At 40.9% G+C, this 23,537-nt stretch overlaps 1 protein-coding gene and 1 long non-coding RNA gene across 4 annotated transcripts in view; both read left to right on the top strand.

Annotated features, from left to right (window-relative positions):
* The window catches only part of LOC125885208 (hemicentin-1-like), a 114,013-nt gene extending 91,340 nt beyond the window's left edge, over positions 1–22,673 (top strand). For all 3 annotated transcript variants that reach the window (XM_049570768.1, XM_049570760.1, XM_049570751.1), the window contains 6 exons: positions 4,251–4,514; positions 5,507–5,767; positions 7,247–7,507; positions 19,494–19,578; positions 19,687–19,744; positions 19,993–22,673. In XM_049570768.1, the coding sequence (XP_049426725.1) occupies positions 4,251–4,514; positions 5,507–5,767; positions 7,247–7,507; positions 19,494–19,578; positions 19,687–19,744; positions 19,993–20,055 (992 nt within the window). In that variant the 3' untranslated portion in view covers positions 20,056–22,673. The remainder of the gene's footprint in view (positions 1–4,250; positions 4,515–5,506; positions 5,768–7,246; positions 7,508–19,493; positions 19,579–19,686; positions 19,745–19,992) is intronic.
* Positions 10,099–13,342, top strand: LOC125885381 (uncharacterized). Its single transcript, XR_007448895.1, has 3 exons — positions 10,099–10,294; positions 10,817–10,893; positions 13,288–13,342. It is a non-coding gene; the product is annotated as an uncharacterized LOC125885381 (long non-coding RNA).
* Positions 22,674–23,537: the final 864 nt, after the last annotated feature.

Genomic DNA, 23,537 nt, shown 5'->3' with positions numbered 1-23,537 from the left:
TTCTCTTTCTCTGAATATGAGTTTTTTCCAGGACGACCAACACAGAGCTGTTTGTAACACCAGCAACACCTCTGCACACTTCTGCAGTGAGGGTGGAATGGTTATGAATGTTCACTCTTCTTTGTTGTTACTTTCCCATCAGAACCCTTAAATCTAATTTGCGATCCAGCTAAAGCCTTTATTTCCTGTTAGTTCAGAAATTAAATTATTATCATTATTTTCTATTCAACCCACCAACTATAAATGCGTAAAGAATTGACTTTGTTAACATGACAAAAATGTTGTGAATTTATTAAAAAGTAACGTACTAACACTTAAAATGATCCTCTACTTAGAATCCCAGAGAACAGACGCCTGCAGCACAAAGCATGTGCAGCACCAAACCGCATTTCAGATTTGTTTAAATTAATTATCAGAGCCGCGGCGTGGGAGATGTAAACATTATTTCCATTTAAGTTTTGGTTTTTTAAGACGTGTGGAAGTGGGAAAGCAATTCAGCGTCTGTCTCTGCTCTCACTGGGCAGTCGATGAACCGGAATCAGCCAGAGAGTTGGAGGGAGGGTGTGTGATTTTACACTAGAATAGTTTATGTGTTGTTAAGCTTAATGTTGGGTTGTTGCCTAAATTAGACTGGCTGTACTGAGATGTTTTGATAGTTTTATCTGACAACAGTTACAAACAATACCGAGGCTGAGGACAAACACTATCATGACCTGACTGTCCATGAGGACAGGTCCCAGGAAGATGCTGCTCTGCAAGGCGCTCGATTTGCGTGCGTTAACTTGGCTGTGACAACAAGGGACGCTGATGAGGGAGGGGCTTCTGCTCTGCTGCAAATTCACATTTATTTGTTTGAGAAGAAATTTCAAAAGCAAGTTTAAAAGTTTATTATATTTTGATTCTGATTAATCTGAACTGTTTGTTTGTGTTGACTTTTGGATATAAAGCTATAATTTAAATTTCCACCTTTAAAACAGACATGTGCATCAGCCAAGGTTAGTCTGGGTGTCTTTTTTTAAATAAACATCAGTAGTTGTGTCTCTATCTCTCTGTGGAAGAAGTTGTGATCTACATGTCACACTATTTGCCCACACCTCAGTGTTCTGCATGTCTCTACAGTTTCCATTCACACTCTGCTGCAGCCTGACCACACAAAGAAAAGCAACTGAGCAAGGCAGATTCTTTTTTTATGTACCACACTCATCTACCAGTTTATCTTCAGCTATCTCTTCTGTAAACGCTGTGTTCAAGTTCACAGGTTGAATGCATGTCAGTTCCTTCACTGCACTGTGTGTATGATGTCCTGCCTCAGTGCACTTAGAGGTTAACTGCAGAGATCATGTCTTCATCTTTGACTGTGTTTCTCTGCATTATAAATAATCATGTAAAACTGAATGATTTGCACATTTCTCCACACCTCTGTTCACTTTGGCATAACCTGAAATAACCATAAAAAGGGACAGACATTAAAAAGTCCTGAAAAAGAAGTAAACATATCAGAAACATGTGATGCAGAATAAGTCTTCAGTTTGAAATGGCAGTAAAACAGTCAAAGTTTAGTCTGTAACATTTTGTAAAGTTTGTTTACACGCCCCCAGCCAACACCAAAAACAAGCTGGAACTATAAGTTAATCTTTTTCTCACACTGACTTAAAGTGTGATGGCATGAGAGCAGATGTGAGTTAAATAAAGTTTCACACACTGAAGCTCCTTCAATACAAATGAAAGTCTGTCTCCTGATGTTCTGAGTCTGATTGTGGTTCCTGATGTGCTCTGTGTTACAGTGATACAGGGTCAGTATGGCTGGGGAGTGACTTACAGTCCTACTAAGATCTGTGCTGTAAAAGGATCAACAGTGGAAATACACTGCAGCTACACATACCCATCCAGCACAACTGGCCGTCATGCAGTTGACAAAACATTCTGGTTTACCAAAATGAATGGACGTGATCCTGTAGATCTGACAACAGACCCACAGTATTCAGGTCGTGTGCAGTATGACTGTGATAAGATTAGGAACTACTGCACTCTGAGAATCACAGACCTGAGAGAGAGCGACTCAGCTGAGTACAAGTTCAGGTTCATAACAAACCATCCCAGTGCTTATACTGGTTCACCTGGAGTCACTTTGTCTGTCACAGGTAACATTTTCATTCATATGTTAATTATTTACAAATGTTCAACATCTAGAAAACAATAATATAGATGTGTTTATTTGCATGTGTGTGTGTTGACAGTTTTGTCTAAAATAACATTCCTGTTCCCTCTTCACAAATCCAGGTCTCCAGGTGAGCAGATCATATAATTGGCTTAAGTGTCAAAGCAGTTGTGTACTTGATCGCCCTTCCTTCATCTGGTACAAAAACGGACAGAAAATTCAGACAGAAGCATCTTCTTCTTATTTACGCAACTATAATTACAAAGACAGCTATTCTTGTGCTGTAAAAGGATATGAGGATTCCCCCTCTCCTCCAACATGTGAGTTTACTCCACATATATCTATGAACATAACACCATCTAGTGGAGCTGTGTTATTCATGTTTCCTTAATATGGAGATCCCACTTGTGACTCCTCAATGACTGCACTTTAAAAATGATCAGAAGATGATTTTATCTTTCAGGTGCCGATGGTCAAACCTGCAACAGAGTGACGTACACTGACAGAAACATCTGTGCCTCCAAAGGCTCATCAGTGGACATTTCTTGCACTTACAGCAGTTACAAGAATCATGTTGAATCCAAATTCTGGTTCAGTCCTGAACGTAAAGATCAGTGGGGGTATCCCATACAGCCGGTGGACCTTAGTAAAGACTCCCAGTTTGCAGGTCGTGTTCAGGTCATTGACACAGAGAGAGGACGCTCCACCCTGAGAATCACTGACCTGAGAGAGAGCGACTCAGCTGAGTATCACTTCAAATTCACAACACCAAGCTTTGAATGGAGGAGTAGTTTACCTGGTACAACTCTGACTGTCACAGGTAAACACAGACTGATGTAAATACACCAACACGATACATTTAAAAACACTCAACATGTGGATAAGGATCAATGTGTTTGTGTAATTACTGTTGCATAAATAAACAGATACAAATGCTCTCTACCTCTTATAGGAATTAATACTGTTGTGTTGATGTGTATGATATGTACATCCATCATCTGTTTTTTAGACACAGTGATAATATTGTTTCTTGTTCTCATATCCAGCTCTCCAGGTGCAGGTGACCAGAATAACAGCCTACCAGTCTGTTACTGAGGCAGAGCTGAAGTGTCACAGCAGCTGCAGTCCAGCTGGTCGTCTTTCCTACGTCTGGTTCAAGAATAAAGTGAAAATTACTGGAGTGGAGACGTCTTCTTATAAAGCCTGGTTTGGTCTTAGTGACAACGTCTCCTGTGCTATAAAGGGACACGAGGAGTTCCCCTCTCCTTCAGTGTGTAAGTTTAATCCACTGTGTCAGGACAAAAAAGACACATACGTTCTGACATTACAACACAATTACAATTTCAGACCAAACCTCACTGGAGTCTTCTAAATCTTAGATGCAGCAGTATTATTTAGAGAAACAGTTAAACGAGTTAAAAATATAAAACATGTTCTCAGAGTTTTTTCTATTTTTATTTATTTTTTTGTTTAATTTAATTTAGTTTCCAGAGTGCGTTTGCTTTTTTCAGTCTATTTTTTTATTGTTAAAAAAGATTTAGTTTTAGTTTTTAATTCATTTTGATATTATAATATGAGGGGTATTATCAGGAGGTATGTCAATATATCCATGACACGTTGTGAGAGCAGTGGACTCACAGTTGTGTGGCATCACAATCTAAGTAAACATAAGCACTTTACCAAACTGACAATGATTTCAAGACATTTCCTCTATATCTATCTGACTCAGCAAACATATTATTACGAATCGTGTGAAGCAGAAAACATCTACTCAGGAAGCTTAGGCAGGCTTCTGCATCTGCAATGGGGCTCCAGTCAAAGAGTGACAGGGGACAGGGATATCAGTGGTCTTTGTCCTTTAATTAGCACAGTGATCCTTATATCCAGTATATAAAGAGAAGAATATGTAGAGCTGTTGAAAACTAATGTTAATGAGTCTAACCTATGACAGCTCCAGGATCAGAACTCAACAAAGCTGCTGTGACAAATACTAGGGGTAATCTTATAAAACAATTACTGCTAAAATAGTCTGTTGTCTGTGATAACAGCTTCTATCATCTTTTAAAGTTATTCATGTTCATTTCTCCTCCAGATGCTCCAAAGCTTCCCTCTGTGTCAGTGAGTCCCTCTGCTGAGATAGTGGAGGGCAGTTCAGTGACTCTGACCTGTAGCAGTGATGCTAACCCAGCAGCTAAATACACCTGGTACAAGAAGACCATAAACCCCAGACGTCTCAGTGAAGAACCACAGCTCGTCTTCAGCTCCATCCAGTCCTCTGACTCTGGACAGTATTACTGCACAGCAGAGAACGAGCTGGGGAGGAGGACGTCTAATGACTTCACCATGGATGTGAAATGTGAGTGAAAAAGCTTATTTGAATATAACATACAGCTTAAATGTGTCCAGTGTTTGCTGATGATACCTACTCTCTTCAGCTCTACATTTTCACTTTCATTATCATATAGCTTGAGCTTGATGTAGGCGTGGATGTTTGCAGTCGCCTCTCTGTCAGCTCTGCTGCGTTTGTGCAAAGTTTAGGCTCTTGTGTCTACTTCACAAGTGTTAGTGGTGCTTTTTGTGGCTGGCTTTGGATGGTGGTGTCGTGTGGCTGCGAGTCACTCATCGGGATGAGGACATCAACTTACCAGTCTGTAAACTGTCCTGCTGCTGACTTCTGCCAGTTACTGTAGCTAAGTCAAAGTTCAGTAAACATCTAGGAAAAAGTAAGAGGAATGGGCCCCAGCTGCTCGCCACTGTACAGGCGTTGGAAAAGAAATCTGGACGACCTCTGTGCCATATTATTTTCCAACAGGAGTTCATGAACTGTAAGGTTCCTTATTTCACCGAAACTTGGCTGAATCCTGGACAGCGCCATTCAACCAGGAGGCTCTTTTTCAATATGCTGATCTGACAAAGTAGAGGACTCTGGTGAGAGAAGGAGAGTAGGTGTGTGCTTTACAGTGAATAGGGACCGGTGTGTCACCAGTCCTTATTCACTGCTCGGAAGAGGCAACCATACAGCCATCTTGGAACCATTTGGAAACACGGACAATAACAAAGCAGCAGCTAACAATGTAAAAAGACCTTTAAAAGGGACTAAATTGAAGTGCACAAGTTAAAGGAGCTGATGGGATCACATTTCACTGGAGTTGTATCTCGTATAACTCCATGTGACAAATAAATGATCGATTGATGGATTAGTTCCACATTCACAGTCTGCTGTCATTAAGTGAGCAGCTCCAGAAGATTTTAATTGTCAGGGCACCTTCAAAGTCTAAAATACCATATGTTCTTTTGTGGTAACACACCTTTTACCTTGAAAAACCTCTGTTGAAATCTCTCCTCCAGATGCTCCAAGAGTTCCCTCTGTGTCAGTGAATCCCTCTGGTAAAATCATGGAGGGCAGTTCAGTGACTCTGACCTGCAGCAGTGATGCTAACCCAGCAGCTAAAAAGACCTGGTACATGGAAAACCAAAAAGTGCTTCAAGGATCAGACGGTGTATATCAGTTCATGTCCATCAGCTCTGAAGACAGAGGGAAGTACTACTGCACATCTGAGAATCAACATGGACGGATTAATTCTTCATCCATTTTTATAGATGTTCAGTGTGAGTAAAAAGCATGAATACTTACCAGTGTTGTGCACAGACATTTTGTGAGGCAGGTGCTCAAGTGGAAAAAAGTGCACTCGTTCCACAAAATTTGTTTTGCATTTGGGCATGCAGACATTTTCTTGTGTGCTTACAAAGTGCACCCTGCCAGAAGTTTCTGAAGAGTTCTTGAGGCCAAAGTGCATACAGTACATTTGTACACAGTAATGAGCAGAAAACATGGTATGTTCCCACAGCAGCAAACTGCATGTCAGATTTGTTTAAAGTAATTCTCAGAGCCGTGGTGTGGGAGATTTAAACAATATTTCAAGTTGGGGTTTGGTTTAAAAAAGTCACGTGGACATGGGGAAGCATCTGCGTCTGTCTCCACTTGCACGGGCAGTTGGTGAACCAAAATCTGCCAGAGAGTTGGAGGGAGACGATGTGATTTGACGCCAGGCTAGCTTCTGTAAAGCGTATTGTTGGTTTACTGCTTAAGTTAGTCTGGCTGTATTGAGTTGTTTAAATAGTGGTTTAATAGTAGTTTAATTTCACAACAGTGTCAAACAATGCTGAGGCTTAGAAACACTATTGTTACCTGGCTGTCCATGAAGGCAGGTCAGGGAGATGTGATGCTGCTCTGCAGGACGCTCAATTTGTGTTTGCTAAATGTGGGGACTGTGACAGAGGAAGTTAAAGAGGTAGGTGCAGGTGCTTGACTCAAATGTAGTTATCAGGCATAAAACACACTTTAAAATGAGAATTGATGCCGTGAGCCAAGTTTAAAACCTAAAATGTAAGTCAGGCGTGTGCCTGATACTTGGCACAAGCTTGAACCCGAGCGCAACTTCGCAGTCAGCAGTAACACAATCCTGGCACAGTGCTGCAACATGGAAGAGGTTCATTACATTATGAGTAGGAGGAAGACTGAATCAGCAACAAGCCTGAGTAAAATCCAAACACCAGTACTTCTTATTGTCTTCTTTGTTGAATTTAGGTCTCAGGGAAATGTCTGTCTGTGTCAGATGCCTTATTATGTTAGATACTTTAGCTATTCAAGCAGGTGTGCTCCATCAGTCACGTCTGATAAGCTTCACCACAAGTACAAATACTGTGACACTGAAATTATATACAAGCAGAAGAATGGAAAACTACCTAAGTAATAGGAATATACAGTAATCCCCTGATGGAAGTAAGGTTTGAACAGCTTCCATTTAGGATTCATCCTGACGGTGGCCACTGTGCAGTATCTTAAATGGTTTCACTGTAGCTAGAGGCCACTAAGTTTCTTCACAGATACAGGACGTAAGTTTCATGTACAGGTCTGTTAGAGGTCACTGTAGCCTGACAGCTAGCTTTGTAGAGGTGACAACAGCCTGTCTCAGGACTTCTAAAGTAGGTGGATAACACAGTAACCACCTTCTGGCTTTGGCAGTCCATACTTAAAAACTGGTGTGTAAACAAAAATTGATAAGTTGTCTCTCATTTCTCGTCCAGATGCTCCAAAGCTTCCCTCTGTGTCAGTGAGTCCCTCTGCTGAGATAGTGGAGGGCAGTTCAGTGACTCTGACCTGTAGCAGTGATGCTAACCCAGCAGCTAACTACACCTGGTACAAGGAGGATGAAGACTCACCAAAAGCATCAGGACACATCTTCACCATCACTGACATCACAGCTGAACACAGTGGGAATTATTACTGTGAAGTTCAGAACACAAGAGGACGTCATAACTCCACCTTACATCTGATTGTTGTGGCAGGTTAGTTTCTCTGTGACACTAATTAGTGGCTGGTTAACAGACAGCATCACCCGATTCATGAATCAAACCCTTCTAGCACTGTATATCTCATGACAGTCTATCTCTGTTTCTAGATAAATCAGCAAATACCAAAACGATCGTCACGTTGACTCTGGTGTTTGTCATGTTGATTCTACTGCTTCTTGCTCTTCTTTGCTTTGTGAGGTGAGCAAATAAAAATGAATCCTCACTGATGTTCTGCTTTGAATATTCACTTTGATAGTTGGAGTTTTCAATTAACTTTATGTATTTGTTTTTGGATTAGATTCATGAAGAAGAAACTCTGAGCTCCACCACTGAGCTGAATGAACCCAGTGAGACTCTGGAGGTGAGAGAGAGATTTTAAAATCGAATTGTGTCCAAATTGCACTTATGACTCTTCCCTTTGACTCTCATCTTGTCGTCTCTCTTCAGCAGTCGGAGTTTGATCCTTGTACAATCAACTCCTCAGCCTTGAGCACCATCACTGCAGCATAGATAGAAGACGCAAAGGAGCAGAAGAACCTGGTGTGAAGGATCCGCCAGGTTTGATGCTGCTGCATGGAAAACATAATGAACTCAAAACAACTTTGTCCATTTATGAGTTTTCAGGTTTTAGTTGCAGCCGCAGGTAGCAGAAGATTTGAGTTCAATGAAAGCTTTATTTGTACCTGTGCAGGTATAATACATATATCAAGTTTTGCAGGAGCTGGCTGAAACAAACATCCAGCTTCCACATCAACTCTGCAGATTGAACATCGTGTCAGTTCCCTCTCAGTGCTGCAGAGGGCGACGGTGTGCGGACAGTTTTTGTTTCTCTTCCTGTGTTTATTATTCAGAGTGAAGTTTTTGTTGATGTGTGCAAATAAAGGTTTAATCAGTGTGTTTGCTCTGACTTTTTTGTCCATGAATAAAACTTGTAAAAACGTATAAAAACATGCACAACCTAAAACACGGAGATGTTGTGAGTATCACAGCCAGCTGTGATGTATAGAAAGTTAAAATTTGTGAACTTCTCCTTTATTTTCTCACCATGAATTAGGCACTCTCAATCCAACCATGCACCTACCACGGGGCTCATCAGTTCAACTAAAGAACAGACAACAGACTTAATGAAGAATGAGGCGTTATATCAAATTAAATATGAATATTACCGACCTCTGCTGGTGAATATTGGGTACTACAACTACAAAAACAGACTGATAGCGAGCTTCAGGATCCCGGTTCTTAGCTTTAGCAAATTATCCTCTCCACTTTTTACCCTGCAGATATTTAACTGGATGCTAATCTGATGCTTCAGTACAGTAAAAGTCTTATTTGCTATCCTGAGTTACACCTGAGCTGTGTTCTGTGCACCAGTGTAAGATTCTCTCCACCAGCCAGAGGGGTATTCCAGAAAGCGGGTTATGTGAAAACTCAGAGTAAGTTAACCCTGAGATGAGGGAAACTCTGAGTTATCCGTTATCTGAGTTATCCGCGGAGATTTAGCGTCTGTCACAGTCTAAATCCTGCTGCATATTAGTTTGTTACTCAGGACTGTCTTAAGTTACTGAATTTATGCACATCAATCATTTCTTTGGACATCGGTTTGTGTCTTTACATTCAACTATTACACAGCGAGAATTCACCCTCAGCTCAGAATCAAACCTCTGTCCTTTTTATATTTATTATTTTTTATAACACTGTGCACAAGGATCAGACTGTCAGTCTGTTAGAGCAGCTCCCAAATGTTTATTGCACATAATGTGTAGGTCTAATTATTTAAATTTTAAAAATCGGTATGAAGCTTTAGACACGTAGTATCAGTGACTAATGATCTCTATCACTGATGTCACTGGTCGCACTGATGGAACATAACTCCTATAGCCTAATATTGGGGATTATATGTTCATATTTCTGAGTGAGCAATGGTGCAGCATTTCACTGTCTGTAAATTTACCACATTTGTAGCTGAAATAAAGTCACTGAATGCTGTTGAGTCAAGATACAAATAGATGTGCAGCATTTTCAAATCTACTGTATTTTAACCTCAACGTCTTTTCAAGTGCATTCACCAAACATATTATTACTGGGTCAGACTGTGAGTTTACAGTCATGTCTTTATGTCTCTGATCTATAGCCTAGCCTATATGTTTGAAATCTTCTGCCTCCTGTGTTTTTCCCCATCAGATTAAATCTGAACAAATATATTATTATGTATTATTAATATAATGTAATGTATCTACAGCCTGATACACAGTCAGATTCCACCACTTTATCTTCATTAAGGAAATGTAAGTCTGATAAATGATGGAGAAACTTTTTTATTAACTTCATGGTTAACTTATTGACACTTTCCTCGCTCTGACTCAGGCTCTTCTTTTAAAGATAAACGTGCACCGTCTGCTACACATGCATTAATATCTCTACATCCACTGGATTAAAATGGAGGCCTGTCTTTTATTTACCTGTTGCCATGGTGAATCGTGGAGTCGGAGCTCCATTGATGATGGCTTTTTATTGTCGTCTTAACTCAGAGTGAACATACTCAGAGTTGACTGAACTAACTCACATCAGCTGTTCTGGAACCGGATACTCAGAGTTTCCCATCTCAGGGTAAATCGACTCAGAGTTCAGGGTTAGACTCAGAGTTTGTTGAACCTCCTACCTGGAATACCCCTCTGATGTTGTTGCAGACTCCAGCTACAGCCCAGCCCTGCAGGAGGAGGAGGAGGAAAAAGAGGAAGAGGAGGACTTCAGCTGAAAGTGAAACTCAGCCTTCGATTTCAGGTTTCTCTCCTGCGTATTTCTGTGTTACTGTTTAGGCTAAAATTCGTGTTTTTAGATTCAGCATTTTAGCACTTTTCTACACGCAGTAAAAGAGTTACCAAAAGCCACTGAGTGTGACGTCAGCATGGATCTGGGGTGGGTATTTATTTGTGCACGGCCTACCAGTGGACCTTTTCTTGGTAGCGTGTTAACGTTTGCACGCTGGGAGTGTCTCTGTGTTATATAACGTGCTGACTAACTGACGTGTATCATGTTACCATGCCACCTTCCCGAAAAATGTGAAAACTAATGTGTAAAGTGACGTAGCAGCTTTTGCACAAAGGCCGTTCTTCAGCATCACTGACTCTCCCTCGCCTCTTACAAGTCTGTAATCTACAAATGAATAACTAACACACCAGTATCCTCTCTTGGAGGTGCATGGATTGTTTCTCTATGGATTTCAGGGCGTTACAGTGTCTCAAGCAGCACAGACTGACACAAACTCCAATCCGAAACTTCTGATGTGTTTCACTGTCTCTGCAGGTACAGCAGACAGAGGAGAGGAGCAGCTGTGACTTTTAAAGCAGCAGGACTTGTTGTCTTCCTTCTCTCGGTGTCAGGTACTGTATATTTACACTGGATATAGTTCAGTTATGCTTTTGTGTGTTATTATAGTTATCAGCTGCAACATCTTAGAAAACTGAACATGACAGTGCAGTTTAAAGATTGAAAAAAAATGTATTTCTGTTTCGAGGGAGCAGTGTGTAGGATTCGTAGGAATTAGTGGCATCTCGCAGTGAGGATTGCAAATTGGAAGCAGCTGAAATGTCTCCTGGTTCGAATTCCTTAAGTGTTCATTGTTTTTACAGTTAGCAGAATTATCTCTCTTCCTCTCTAACACAGATGGTGCAGGTGATTTAAACCGGCAACAAAAGCGAATAAAGTGATTACATGTTAAACATCTGTTTTACTGATGTTGCTCGTTGTAGAGAGGGTGCTAACTATGGTGGCTGATGTGAAAACATCAGTGGCCCTATCTAGAGTCAGTGTTTGGTTTGTCCGTTCTGGGCTACTATAGGAACATGGCAGTGCAACATGGTGGAGTCGGTAGATGAGGACCCGCTCCCTACCTAGATTTGCGCGTCTTGGGCAACCAAAGCGACCGGAGCGGTCTGGAGGGGAGATAAAACTCATTTAACTTTATGGCACTGAGCTTGATGCAGTTCGGTGGCAACCAATCGGAATGCTGACGTGCTTGGATGAAGCGGGTCCCAGAGAACAAGCCATGTAAATTTGGTTCCTACAACACACTTGTTCTGACAGTGGATATCGAGAAGGTTATTATGGAATGACATACACTTTCTGTTTTCATTGACCAAACAACTTTCTGTAGGCCAACTATGAGCTTTTTGACTGGACAACAGCAAGCAGCAACTACGCTGCTTTCAAGCCAGTAGTCCGCTTTGCGGCTCCTTTAAATTGACAAGCACGATCAAACGTTCAATGATTCACACGATGAGCGACCAAAGCTGCCCCAGATATTTTTGACAGTCGTGCTTCTGGGGCGTCCATGACAGACTTTTCCTCTTTGGAAGCTTCGGGTGTGAACGTACAGTTAGGTTCAACAGTTAATAATTTAGGTAATCATACACTAAAGAAAACATATTCCATTTCTGTCAATATATTCCCCTAAATCCTACACACTACTCCTTTGAATGTATTCAGTATACATCAGGTATATATCAGGTGGAAAAATCCACCAATCAGTCCTCTCAGGAGAAAATCCAGGAAGAGGAAGGTTATTTAAGTGTGGGAGTGGCCTATTTGAATCCCTTTTGTTTGAGACCATGCTGCAAGGTGAGTGTGGAGCTATGGAGCTATGCTATGTAGCATGTGAAATAGAGTATGGTGAATGTGCTAGGAAAGGTAGTATCACCACTGCTTCTACCTGGAGCTCGCATGAACGGAGCCTGGGTTTGGTTGAAGGTGGCGGTGCTGTTTGGGCTGAGAAAGCCATGTGTAAGTAAGGTAAAGGAGGTTGTTGGGTGGGTGCAGGGAGCAGTGAGACCTGGCATTAGGGGAGTGTCTCTGGGATGCCAGAGATCACTGTCTAGCCTCCTGGAGGTGTCGTGGGACCAACTAGATGAAACACTGGTGAAAGGAGATGATTGATGACCCCAAAGACATGCTAGTTATCACTGCTCACTGGTCTGTATAGTTAAGCCTTGCCATAATAGCGTATCATAGGGCTTAGGAGGTTATTCACTGAGCGCTGATCCTTTTCTAGAGCACAAACTTCTTCTGTTTATTTGAATACAAAGTCCATGTTTCTGTTATTGTTCACATACACATGAATGTAAATGCAGTATCTCCAAATATCTTTGGTCTGCAGCTTTTAGCTTTAATTATTGCACTTTTAAATGCAAAGGTGTTTCCAGCTGGACTGGCTGGTAGAGTCCTACTTCATGCTTAGCATAATGCTAACAGAATATAATGGGAAATTCCATAATGAGATTACAGTTACCAAGAGGTTTTATCAATCTACCAGACTTACAAAAACATTAAAGAAACACATGAGATGGTCCTTTAAAAACATATTCTTAATGAAACAGCTTTCTATGTGTACAGGGAGCATAACAAGATACAGCCAAGAGTAGGGATGCATGAAAATATCAGCAGTTTGAGGCCCCAGCTGCACTTTGCTTCACAGGCTGGAGAAATAATGTTTCGTACACAATATGAGAAGAGTTTGAGTCACTTAAAGTTTTTGTGATGCATGTCAGAGGGAAGTGTATTCACTGAGGCAATGTGTGACGAAGATTAATGTACATGTCTGTTAGTGGTTAATGTAGCCTGCTGGCTAGCTTTGTAGGGGTGACAATGGCTTGGCTCACAAATCAGGGGTTCTAAAGTCGGTTGATAAAATAAGTACAAAAATAATTGTGTTGCTCCTCTGGGCTCATGGCAGCCTGGAAAAAAAAAGATTTTTAAGTTGTCTCTCCTTTCTCCTCCAGATGCTCTAAACCCTCCCTCTGTGTCAGTGAGTCCCTCTGGTGAGATAGTGCAGGGCAGTTCAGTGACTCTGACCTGTAGCAGTGATGCTAACCCAGCAGCTAACTATACCTGGTACAAGGATGGAAACCTCAGACCTCTCAGTGCAGAACCGCAGCTCGTCTTCAGCTCCATCCAGTTCTATAACTCTGGACGATATTACTGCATAGCTCAAAATGAGCTGGGGACATCTACATCTGAATCCATCTCTATCAATGTGAAACGTGAGTGAAACAGCTCATCTAATAGCAGCAAACTAATTGAAGCCAACATGGGTAAGATTTGAAAGTGTCTGTCTGCCTTTCACACACAAGTAGTAGTACATTGCTTGTTTTACACACACACACACACACACACACACAGTGATACTTCATTTTCTTATTAAACTTGATTTATTTTCATATTTTCTCCTCCAGATGCTCCATGGCAAATCTCTGTGTCAGTGAGTCCCTCTGGTAAGATAGTGGAGGGCAGATCACTGACTCTGACCTGTCGCAGTGATGGTGACCCACAACCTACTGTCACCTGGTACAAGGAGAACCAAACACAGCATCATGGTGAAGAGGGCATTTATCATTTCATCTCCTGGCTCAAGGAGGACCAAATACTGCCTCATGGTCAAGACGGCATTTATCATTTCACCTCCATCCGCTCTGAGGACAGAGGGTTCTACTACTGCAAGTCTGAGAATCAATATGGAGAGATGAATTCTAAACGTCAATTTATAGATGTCCAGTGTAAGTACAGAAAATATTAATATTTATGACTTATTATTTTTACTATGAGGCAGACCGTGGATTTATAAAATGTCTTTGCTTCAGAGGAATGTGTTGTTTGGTCTCCAGGCAAGTAGCGTACATTTAAAAAAAAAAAAGCCTCACACAACATACCAATGATTAATTTTATTAATATAAATGTAAATTCATGTGTAGAAAACCATGGTTTATTGCTTTTAACAACAGCTTCAGGCAATACTTTCTGTCAATACAACATGCTCAAAAAATAAAAACAAAAAAATCTAAAAAGTACGGAAAACGAGAACGGCCACGTATTTCTTTTTTTTTTGTGCACTGTTATCTCGTGATAATGAATAAATTATTTCGTTATCTCGACATACCGATCTGCGAATTAATCATCTCATTACCTTGATATAACAAAGATTGTTTACCTGTGAGAATTGTCAAGTCTGATGATTGCACAATGGTTAATGTGATCGTCTTGATTTCAGCCTACAAGAGCTGCCGTGGTCCTGCTAGATGCCTCCTGCTGCTGCTGTTATCATTAGTCACACTTCGACTGTTATTATACACATATGATTTTTGTCACATACCGTATATTTCCAAATAGTCGCCCAGTGGCAAATAGCCGCTGGGCACCTAATAGCCGCCGAGGGTTTGACCCCATTTTGCGTATTAAAGGCCAGGGCGATTATTTCCTCATTCAGGGAGAGAGAAGCTCGTGAGGGTTGCTCTCTCCCTGCCTGCAGGGCTGTCCCTCCTTGAGGGACTGTTTGCGCTTTTACGCACGGGTCGGTGGTGAAGTGGCGCACATGACTCGTGCTACGGATGGACGGACGGACGGACGGACGGACAGACAGCCACGTATCTAAAACAGGAAATACATCTGGCTACATCTTTCCCACATCAAATATCTGTGATCACCTACACCTGCGTGCATAAAAGCGCACACAATTCCGTGTCCTCTCACCGCGGTTGCTGTGATTTGATGGGCCGGTACTCATTGTAGCCCACTCTTATAAGACCCAATGATAATTATAATAATAATAATAATAAAAATAATAATAATAATAATAATAATAATAATAATAATAACAACAGTAATAATAATAATGAGCCACTGTGGACCTGCTTTTCAGCGAACTCCTCTGGTAATTTTATTAAAAGGCATGGCATATAGGTCCACAGTAGCTTATTATTATTATTATTATTATTATTATTATTATTTGTTTCAAAATAAAATAATAACGGCACGCACTGAGGAACGTGGGGAGAAAGTACCGTGTTTATGATTTAAAATAACACAACAGTGTATAACTGAACACATTTTATTTATTTATTTATTTATTTATTTAATTTTTTTATTTTACCATAATCACTTCATTACAATTTTAATTTTGTGTCATCGAGCCTACAGACGTAACTACTTAACGCTCTGGACACCACCAGACGCGTTAGTGACACGTTAGTGCCGTCTGGTGTGTCCAGAGCGAAGCCTGATGGCACGGTGTGTGGATGTCTGTTCATCTTTTCGTTCATGTCCTTATTAATGCACACTTTATAACTTGCTTGTTGGATTTATTAAAAACGAACAAATGAAAACTAAATGTCTGATGAAATGTGTGAAAACTGAATATCTTTATTATCATTTAAAAATGAAAATTAAAATGACCGGTAAAAATAGATTATGACTGGATTTTTATGACCCTGTCAGTCAAAATGACCGGCGACGAAAAAGTCTAGCGCAACATCTGATCACAATAACCAGTGCGCAATCATCAGACTTGACAATTATCACGGGAGATAACAATTATATCGAGATAACAAAATAATAAGTCGTTATCACGAGATAACAGTGCACAAAAACAAAAAAAAAAATACATGGCCGTTCTCGTCTTCCGTAAAAAAGCTCTACCAAGCCTGTCTCACTGGGGAGGCACTGCCCCCTTGTGGCAAAATGGAGATACAGCTAGCTCCCAGCATGAATGTTCATTAAATGAAGTGAATAAGGCTCTCATCCAAAGAATATGCACATGAAAACAATACAACATTCATATAGTAATTAAAAAATGTCCCTGTAATAAATTTGGACAGTTGCTTGAATTTAAAATGGTCAGACAACTTTAATTTGGGATCCATCCTGATGGTGGCCACTATACAGTAGGAATACACTGTATTTAGGGGCTCAAGCCTAAGGGGCCACCAGTTCCCAATAAGTGCACTGGCCTGGCAAAAGTTTGGCCATAAATACATGACAGTAAGTCCAAACGTCACCAGATGTAGTGGATATTTTTAATAAATCTGTTGAGTCATACTCCCAATGGTTTTTAGAAACTGACCAATACAGGGTGACAGTGTTGCGTTTCTGCAGAAGGGCGTGGCCTGACACAGAATTGGTCGGAAATGTACGAGTCTCTGATCATCATGAAACTTGTTAGTTATTTTTAATACAGGTGTTGGAAACTGTTGAAAAGACTGCCTGTGGCTTTAACTAAGACTGTGGGGACTGAGTAGCCAATCCGTGGCTAGCTAAGGGTGCGCCTCCGGATTCTATCTCGCAATTCCATAGGAGACGGCTTGCAGTATGGAGAGCGCTGTGTTCAAAGAGAAGAAAAGTTAATAGTGTGCTGCCAGTGTTTATAGTCTAGGATTAAGGCAAGGGTAACTTGTGCGTCCATCAAACTCCTAAGTAGTCTGTTCCCACATATATTAAAATGTAATTAGCCTGGGCCTTCAAAGTTTAAGTTGTGCATTTCTGTGAAGTGTAAGTAGGCTATTTGATTTTATAGAGTGCATTTTCCATATAATACTGATGTTAAAGGTATGCAGTGCATAAGTTCAAAATGTATAGATGGATAATAGGCATTTGATAATGCAAGAAGAGTTACATGTGCATTGTGTATTTCGGTGAATGTATTCTTAGTATTTTTGTACATCCTGTTTATGGTTTTCAGAAACCACAAGTTCCATCACCATCGTTACGGTGAAAAAGAAACTCTTAACTGGAATAAGGCCTGATAATTGGACGACTATCTGTAAAGGCAAACACTGAGTTCTGACCAGACTCGCCACAGCGATTTGATTTATCCAGCCACGACATTTACTCCTTTTCAGTCAACACTCTGAATCCTTCTCAGCATTCAACTTTTACTGGCTTGACCCCAGCATTGTTGCAATATTTATATATGTATTGATTAGGATCCCCATTAGTTGATGTAAATATACATCAGCTACTCTTCTGTAAAGCTTAAAATATTTGTGTAGAAAACCACAGGTCAATCACCTCACTGGCCAAGTTTGACACTGCTGTTGGATTTAAAGGAAAGTGCATGGAACCCATGTTTTGAAAATATAATAAAACTCTGCTAATGCATTTCAAAAACGTTAGAATGGATCGTCCGTCGTAATCCAAGTGCCCTGAAGCCGCAGCATGCAAAATTGACTTTACTGCACTTTTATAACATCATTTCTCACCGTGGTCAGTTAGCCTGCCCCGCAGGCCTGCTGTGTTTATATGGCAACTTGCAAGACTCGAGAACAAGAATGTCTCTGAACGTTCTCGAGTCTTGCGTGTTTATATGGCAACTCACGAGACAACTAAAAGTGGAGTAAAGTCAATTTTGCATGCCGCGGCTTCAGGGCACTTGGATTACAACAGATGAGCCGTTCTGATGTTTTTGAAATGCATTAGCAGAGTTTTATTACATTTTCAAAATGTGGGTTCCATGCACGTCAAGTGTATGGAAAAATCTGGCTAGCTGTTATCCTCCGATACCCCAAACGAGTTTTGTGGATTAAAAACTACACTGGACTTCTTGTCGGCATGAAGTTAGTAAGTACTGTGTGTATTTTCATTCTAATGTGGCCATTTCCTTTAATGTCACCCATGCTGTGACAACCACACATTAATTACACGCAGCGCCTCAAAGCCGCAAAAAATGCAATACACTTGCCAAAATCCCAGCTGCACTTTGCTTCACAGGCTGGAGAAATAATGTTTTGTACACAATATGAGAAGAGTTTGAGTCCCTCTTTGGTGGTTGTTCGTGTGGTGTCCTGTTTTCTACTCCCCTGCAGGAGGCGGGCCAGCATGCAGAGGTGTGGCTGGTGGATGAGCCACACCTGAATCCAGTTTTGTTCATTAAGCCACTGGGTCTATAGAGAGGGCTGGATGTATCAGTTCCAGTCTCTCTCTGCTCCTGGCTGAGAGGGGTTTTGGGTTGTTTTGTCATGTCAGTTTGATTTGCTTTCCTTCACACTCACCTACACCACACATTCATTCCACCCAAGCACTCCCTACATCACTGATAATACTGATTTAACTTTAACCAGAATAACTTGTGTGGTCTCCCTTGTTTGTCTTAACACTGAGCCAGTTCATGACACAATGTGTGACTAAGATTGATGTGCATGTCTGCTAGTGGTTAAAGTAGCCTGGTTCTAAAGTAGGTTGATAACATAAGTAATACAAAAATAATTGTGTTGCTCTTTCGGGCTCGTGGCCGTCTATTTCTGGGGGAAAAAAAGATTTTTAAGTTGTCTCTCCTTTCTCCTCCAGATGCTCCAAAGCTTCCCTCTGTGTCAGTGAGTCCCTCTGGTGAGATAGTGGAGGGCAGTTCAGTGACTCTGACCTGTAGCAGTGATGCTAACCCAGCAGCTAACTATACCTGGTACAAGGATGACCACACAATATTTCAGGGACCAGAGCGAAATTACTATTTCAGTTCCATCCGCTCTGAGGACAGAGGAATCTACTACTGCACGTCTAAGAATCAATATGGACAGATCAGCTCATCTCTGTCAGTAGATGTTCAGTGTAAGTACAAATAGGCAAATCAGGCATGCTGTGCACTATCAATATCACCTGATTCACCTGATTATTAATACATCACCTTAATACAGCACCTCTGTATGAGATGAAAGAAAGAGGAACATCTGTATTTTTGATAGTACAGAGAGTCCTACATTTGGGATTTCTAAATACCCTGATATACTGTAACACCATGATACTGCTCAAGCCTAAATGACACAGGTCTGTGTAAATCTCCTCCAGATGCTCCAAAGCTTCCCTCTGTGTCAGTGAGTCCCTCTGCTGAGATAGTGGAGGGCAGTTCAGTGAATCTGACCTGTAGCAGTGATGCTAACCCAGCAGCTAACTACACCTGGTACAAGGAGGATGAAGACTCACCAAAAGCATCAGGACAGATCTTCACCATCTCTAACTTCACAGCTGAACACAGTGGGAATTATTACTGTGAAGCCCAGAACACAAGAGGACGTCATAAGTCCACCTTATATCTGATTGTTGTGGCAGGTTAGTTTGTCCATGACACTCATTATTGGCTGGTTAACAGACAGCATCTAATTCATGAATCAAACCCTTCTAGTGAGGTGCAGCACTGTATATCTCATGACTCTGTCTCTGTTTCTAGATAAATCAACAATGATCATAACGATCATCAGTTTAACTCTGGTTGTCATGTTGATTCTACTGCTTCTGTTTTGTCTGTGGATCAGGTAAAATTCTGAGAAATAATCATCATTACTCTCAATATTGACTTTCATGTTTTTGAAGTTCAAAATAAACTTTATTTATTCATGTATTTGCTGTTGGATTCAATTCAGGAAGAAGAAAACTCTGAGCTGCACCAGTGAACCAAATGAACCCAAAGAGACTCCAGAGGTGAGCGAGAGATTTGGCCACAGTGACAGAACCTACTGTACCAAAGGGTTCGATTTGTTGTTTGTTTATGAGATCATCAAGAAAATTTTACACATGACTGAATGATATCATCATCCTTTATAGAAACCACCGATGTGTATTTACCTTCACACATTTTCCAACCACATTTGCTGCAAATGCCCATATTTCTTCCAATTTCCATTCATGAGGCCTTTGACATCTCACATCTTGTCGTCTCCCCCCATCAGTTGGTCCAAAACAAGTCTGCAGCAGAGACAGAAGACACCAAGGAGGAGGAAGAAATGGTGTGAAGGTCAGCCAGGTTTGATGCTGCTGCAGTGCCTCAAAAGAAGAACTCTAATTAATCTCCACTGATGAGTTTTCAGGTTTCAGTCGCAGATGATGAGATGAGATACATACTTATTGAGCTCCAGAGGGGAAACTCAGGTCCTGCAGCGGCATAAAGACAGAAATGAGTGCAGATAATAAGGAAAGTTAAAAATAGAATAAAATAAATGCTATACACAACTAGTAGAACAATAGAAGTAAAAATAAAAACTAAACAAGTAATTAAAGACAATGTTACAAGGTAAAGTGACACTGGTTTGGTTAATAGCAGCAATTGAGCTTTCGCTAAGCCCGCCCCTTTGTGATGGTCCGACAAGCTGTCAGAGTAAGCATGGAGCCCACACTGTCACTAACAAACTGACTCAGCAGCAACAACAGGTTAAAAAGACAAAGATAGTTAGAAGCTAAAGCTGAACTATAGGCTACAGATCACAGTGTAAAAGTGAACCACCACATCACTGCTGATCGCCACACAAGACAATGAATATAAAGGGAAACTTTGCTGATATTGAACCAGCTGTGTGGCATCACAGTGTGTGCACATGAACAGTGTTTGGCTTCACCCCCGTGCTGCTGCCAGCACCTGGACCTCCGCTGCCACACAGGAAGTCAAACAGCGTTCATCTGCGCACACTGTGATGACACACAGCTGGTTGAATATCAGCAACGTTTCCCTGCTTCCCTTCACTGGTTCCTGTACAGCAGGGTCGGCCTTTGTTTCACTGTTATAATCACTACAAAGCAAAAGCAGCATGTGTATACATTCAGTAGGCTGTATCTTCAGTAGCTAGCTAGCTAACTCTACACTTTTCAGGGTTTGATTTTGGTTTTGGAACAGGGAAGAAACGTATATCTTTTTCCAACCTCTCCAGGTAACGAGTATCATTAATACACGACGTGCCCCAGGCACAACATTTAGCTCCAAATCTACAAAACCAGCCTGAAAATAAAGGAAATCTGACACGACTGTGTTTCGTACCCTGGTCTGAGCCAGCCCGATGCTATGTTATGATTGGCCAGTCTGCATCCAGGGGCGGGACTTAGCAAAGGGTCAATTCAGTAAGTCTAGTACTGTGTAGAATGCTAACTTTATTTGTACCTGTACTCGTAGCTACGAGAGGTGACTGAAAAGTTTTGAGCCTCAAGGAAACAAAACAAGATACAGATTTTTCAGTGCTTTTATTTTTCAGTAAAATCCCCCTCAAGGGCATCATACTATACCTTTATCCCAGTGGAAAAGAACTCCTGTGCAAGAGTCACAAGACAACCACAGAGCGTAAACTTTTGAGAAGCCAAGCTCATTCATCAGAATATGGTCTGCATGCTCCTATGAGATGCCCAAACTTTTCAGTCACCCCTCGTACATTACACATGCTCAGGATTTGACTTGGTATGCGAAATGTTATTTTAGATTTCAATGTAATAAAACTCTTTAAAGAAATCAGCCTATCACATCACAGCTGCCCTGGCAGAGACAGCCAGTCATGTCAAAACAGGCAGGGACACAAAATATTTCTCTATATACGGTGTATTTTTTATATAACACACTGAAAGCCATAAGCACGGTTCTATCACAGTTTGCTAGCTGTGACCTTTTCAAAGTGTCGCAGTGTATGATTGAAATAAACATGCAGCGTCCACATCAGCTCTGGAAATTGAATGTCAGTTCTGTCTCCCTGCTGCAGAGGCTGATAGTGTGCAGAACGTTTCTGATTTCAGCTTTAAACAAACTCTTTTTTTGTGTTGATTATTCAAAGTACAGTTTTTGTTTATTAGTACTGATATGTATATATATACTATACTGTAATGTTAACAGTTTGTTCAGGCAGAAGGATCCGTTATATAAAATGTGATCACTCCTTCAGCGATTTAAGTCCTGAGGTGATCAGCAGCAATAGCCAGATGCTCGTAGAGGTAACACACCTGCTGTTCATGTCTCCGTGAAGGAATGTAGGCCAGGTTAAGCAAGGTCACCTGGGAACCTTAACCTGTAATGTTTCTGGACACGATAACAACTTCCATACTTCACATAAAATCAAGACAGTTAACATGGTGAGTTACCTCCGTGTTAAATCAAAATACTGTGTGAATGTGTCATCGTTACCACACTTGTGTCTGTTAAAGACCACAACACAGCATTTAGGATATGTTGCCATGTCTCCTTGTGCTTGTTCGGTGTCTCTTTGAAATAATATTATGTCTCATTGAGGTATTGTCTTTTGGGTCAGTTTGTGTCTATTTGTAGTTATCTTGGGTCTCTTTGAGGTCTTTTTGTGTCTTACTGATGTAATGTTTGTGTCTCAGGTCATTTTGTGTTTTACTAATGTAATTTTTTTTTTATCTCTTTGAGGTCATTTTGTATCTGATTATGGTCATCTTGTGTCTTACGAATGTAATTTTTTTGTCTCTTTGAGGTCATTTTGTATCTGATTATGGTCATCTTGTGTCTTACGAATGTAATTTTTTTGTCTCTTTGAGGTCATTTTGTGCCTTTCGTGGTGGTTTTGTATCTCTTTGAAGTCTTTTTGTGCCCTTTGCAGTCATGTGTCTCTGAGGTCATTTTGTGTCTTACTGATGTAATTTTTGTCTCTTGAGGTCATTTTGTGTCAGATTAAGGTCATCTTGTGTCTCTTTGGGGTCATTTTGCGTCAAAGTCAAAACATTACTTTTTTTTGCACTGCCTACTCCTCACTGTCATGACTGCAACCTTATTTTCAAACTCAGTTTTAAATTATTTTAAATAATCTTTTAATCTTTGCACCATATTTTTAATGGTGAATTTTTTTTTTGCAATACAAATAAATCTGCCTTGCTTTGCCTTATTTTGTGGTTATTTTGTGTCTCATTGCAGTTCTTTACATCCCTTTGTGGTCTTTTTGTGTCTCTTTGTGGTTATTTATTTTTCAGTCCATAAAGCTCTATAAATAAAATGTCCTTAATTACAGGTTGCATGTAAGAACTAACTACACCATTGAAGGTGGAGGAATCTGCCTCTCTTCCCTTTTCAAGGTGTGAGGCGTCTGTGGGGAGAGAATCAGGCTCCATATGCTGGTCTAATCCAGTCCAGGTGGTCCTGTCTGCTCCTATTAGAGGACCAGAAAAGCGACACTGAATCACAGAGGAAAGCTGAGCAGAGTGGTGAAACTCTGCGGATCCTGAGTTCACAGGAAAATCACCCAGGAGACGCTCTGCCTCTGACCACCTGACTCAAAAACTGTTTTTGAGGTAGGGATGGGTTTCTATGCACGCAAGTCCATGTAAATCTGACTGGGTCAGTAGTTTGTCACGAGGATCAGAGAGCTGATGAGACAATCAACGGCACTTGATCCCTATTAACTCTCCAACATGTCCTGTTGTTGTCTGGCGAAGGATAAAGAGCAGAAGTTGCAGGAGAAGTGCACTGAAGAGTCAAGCGAATGCTGCCTGAGTGTTTCCATGTAATATT

This window comes from Epinephelus fuscoguttatus, linkage group LG3 (assembly GCF_011397635.1).
Source record: "Epinephelus fuscoguttatus linkage group LG3, E.fuscoguttatus.final_Chr_v1".
Taxonomy (NCBI): domain Eukaryota; kingdom Metazoa; phylum Chordata; class Actinopteri; order Perciformes; family Serranidae; genus Epinephelus; species Epinephelus fuscoguttatus.
Note: the sequence above shows the minus strand (reverse complement) of the source record. Positions and strands in the feature narration are given on the sequence as shown.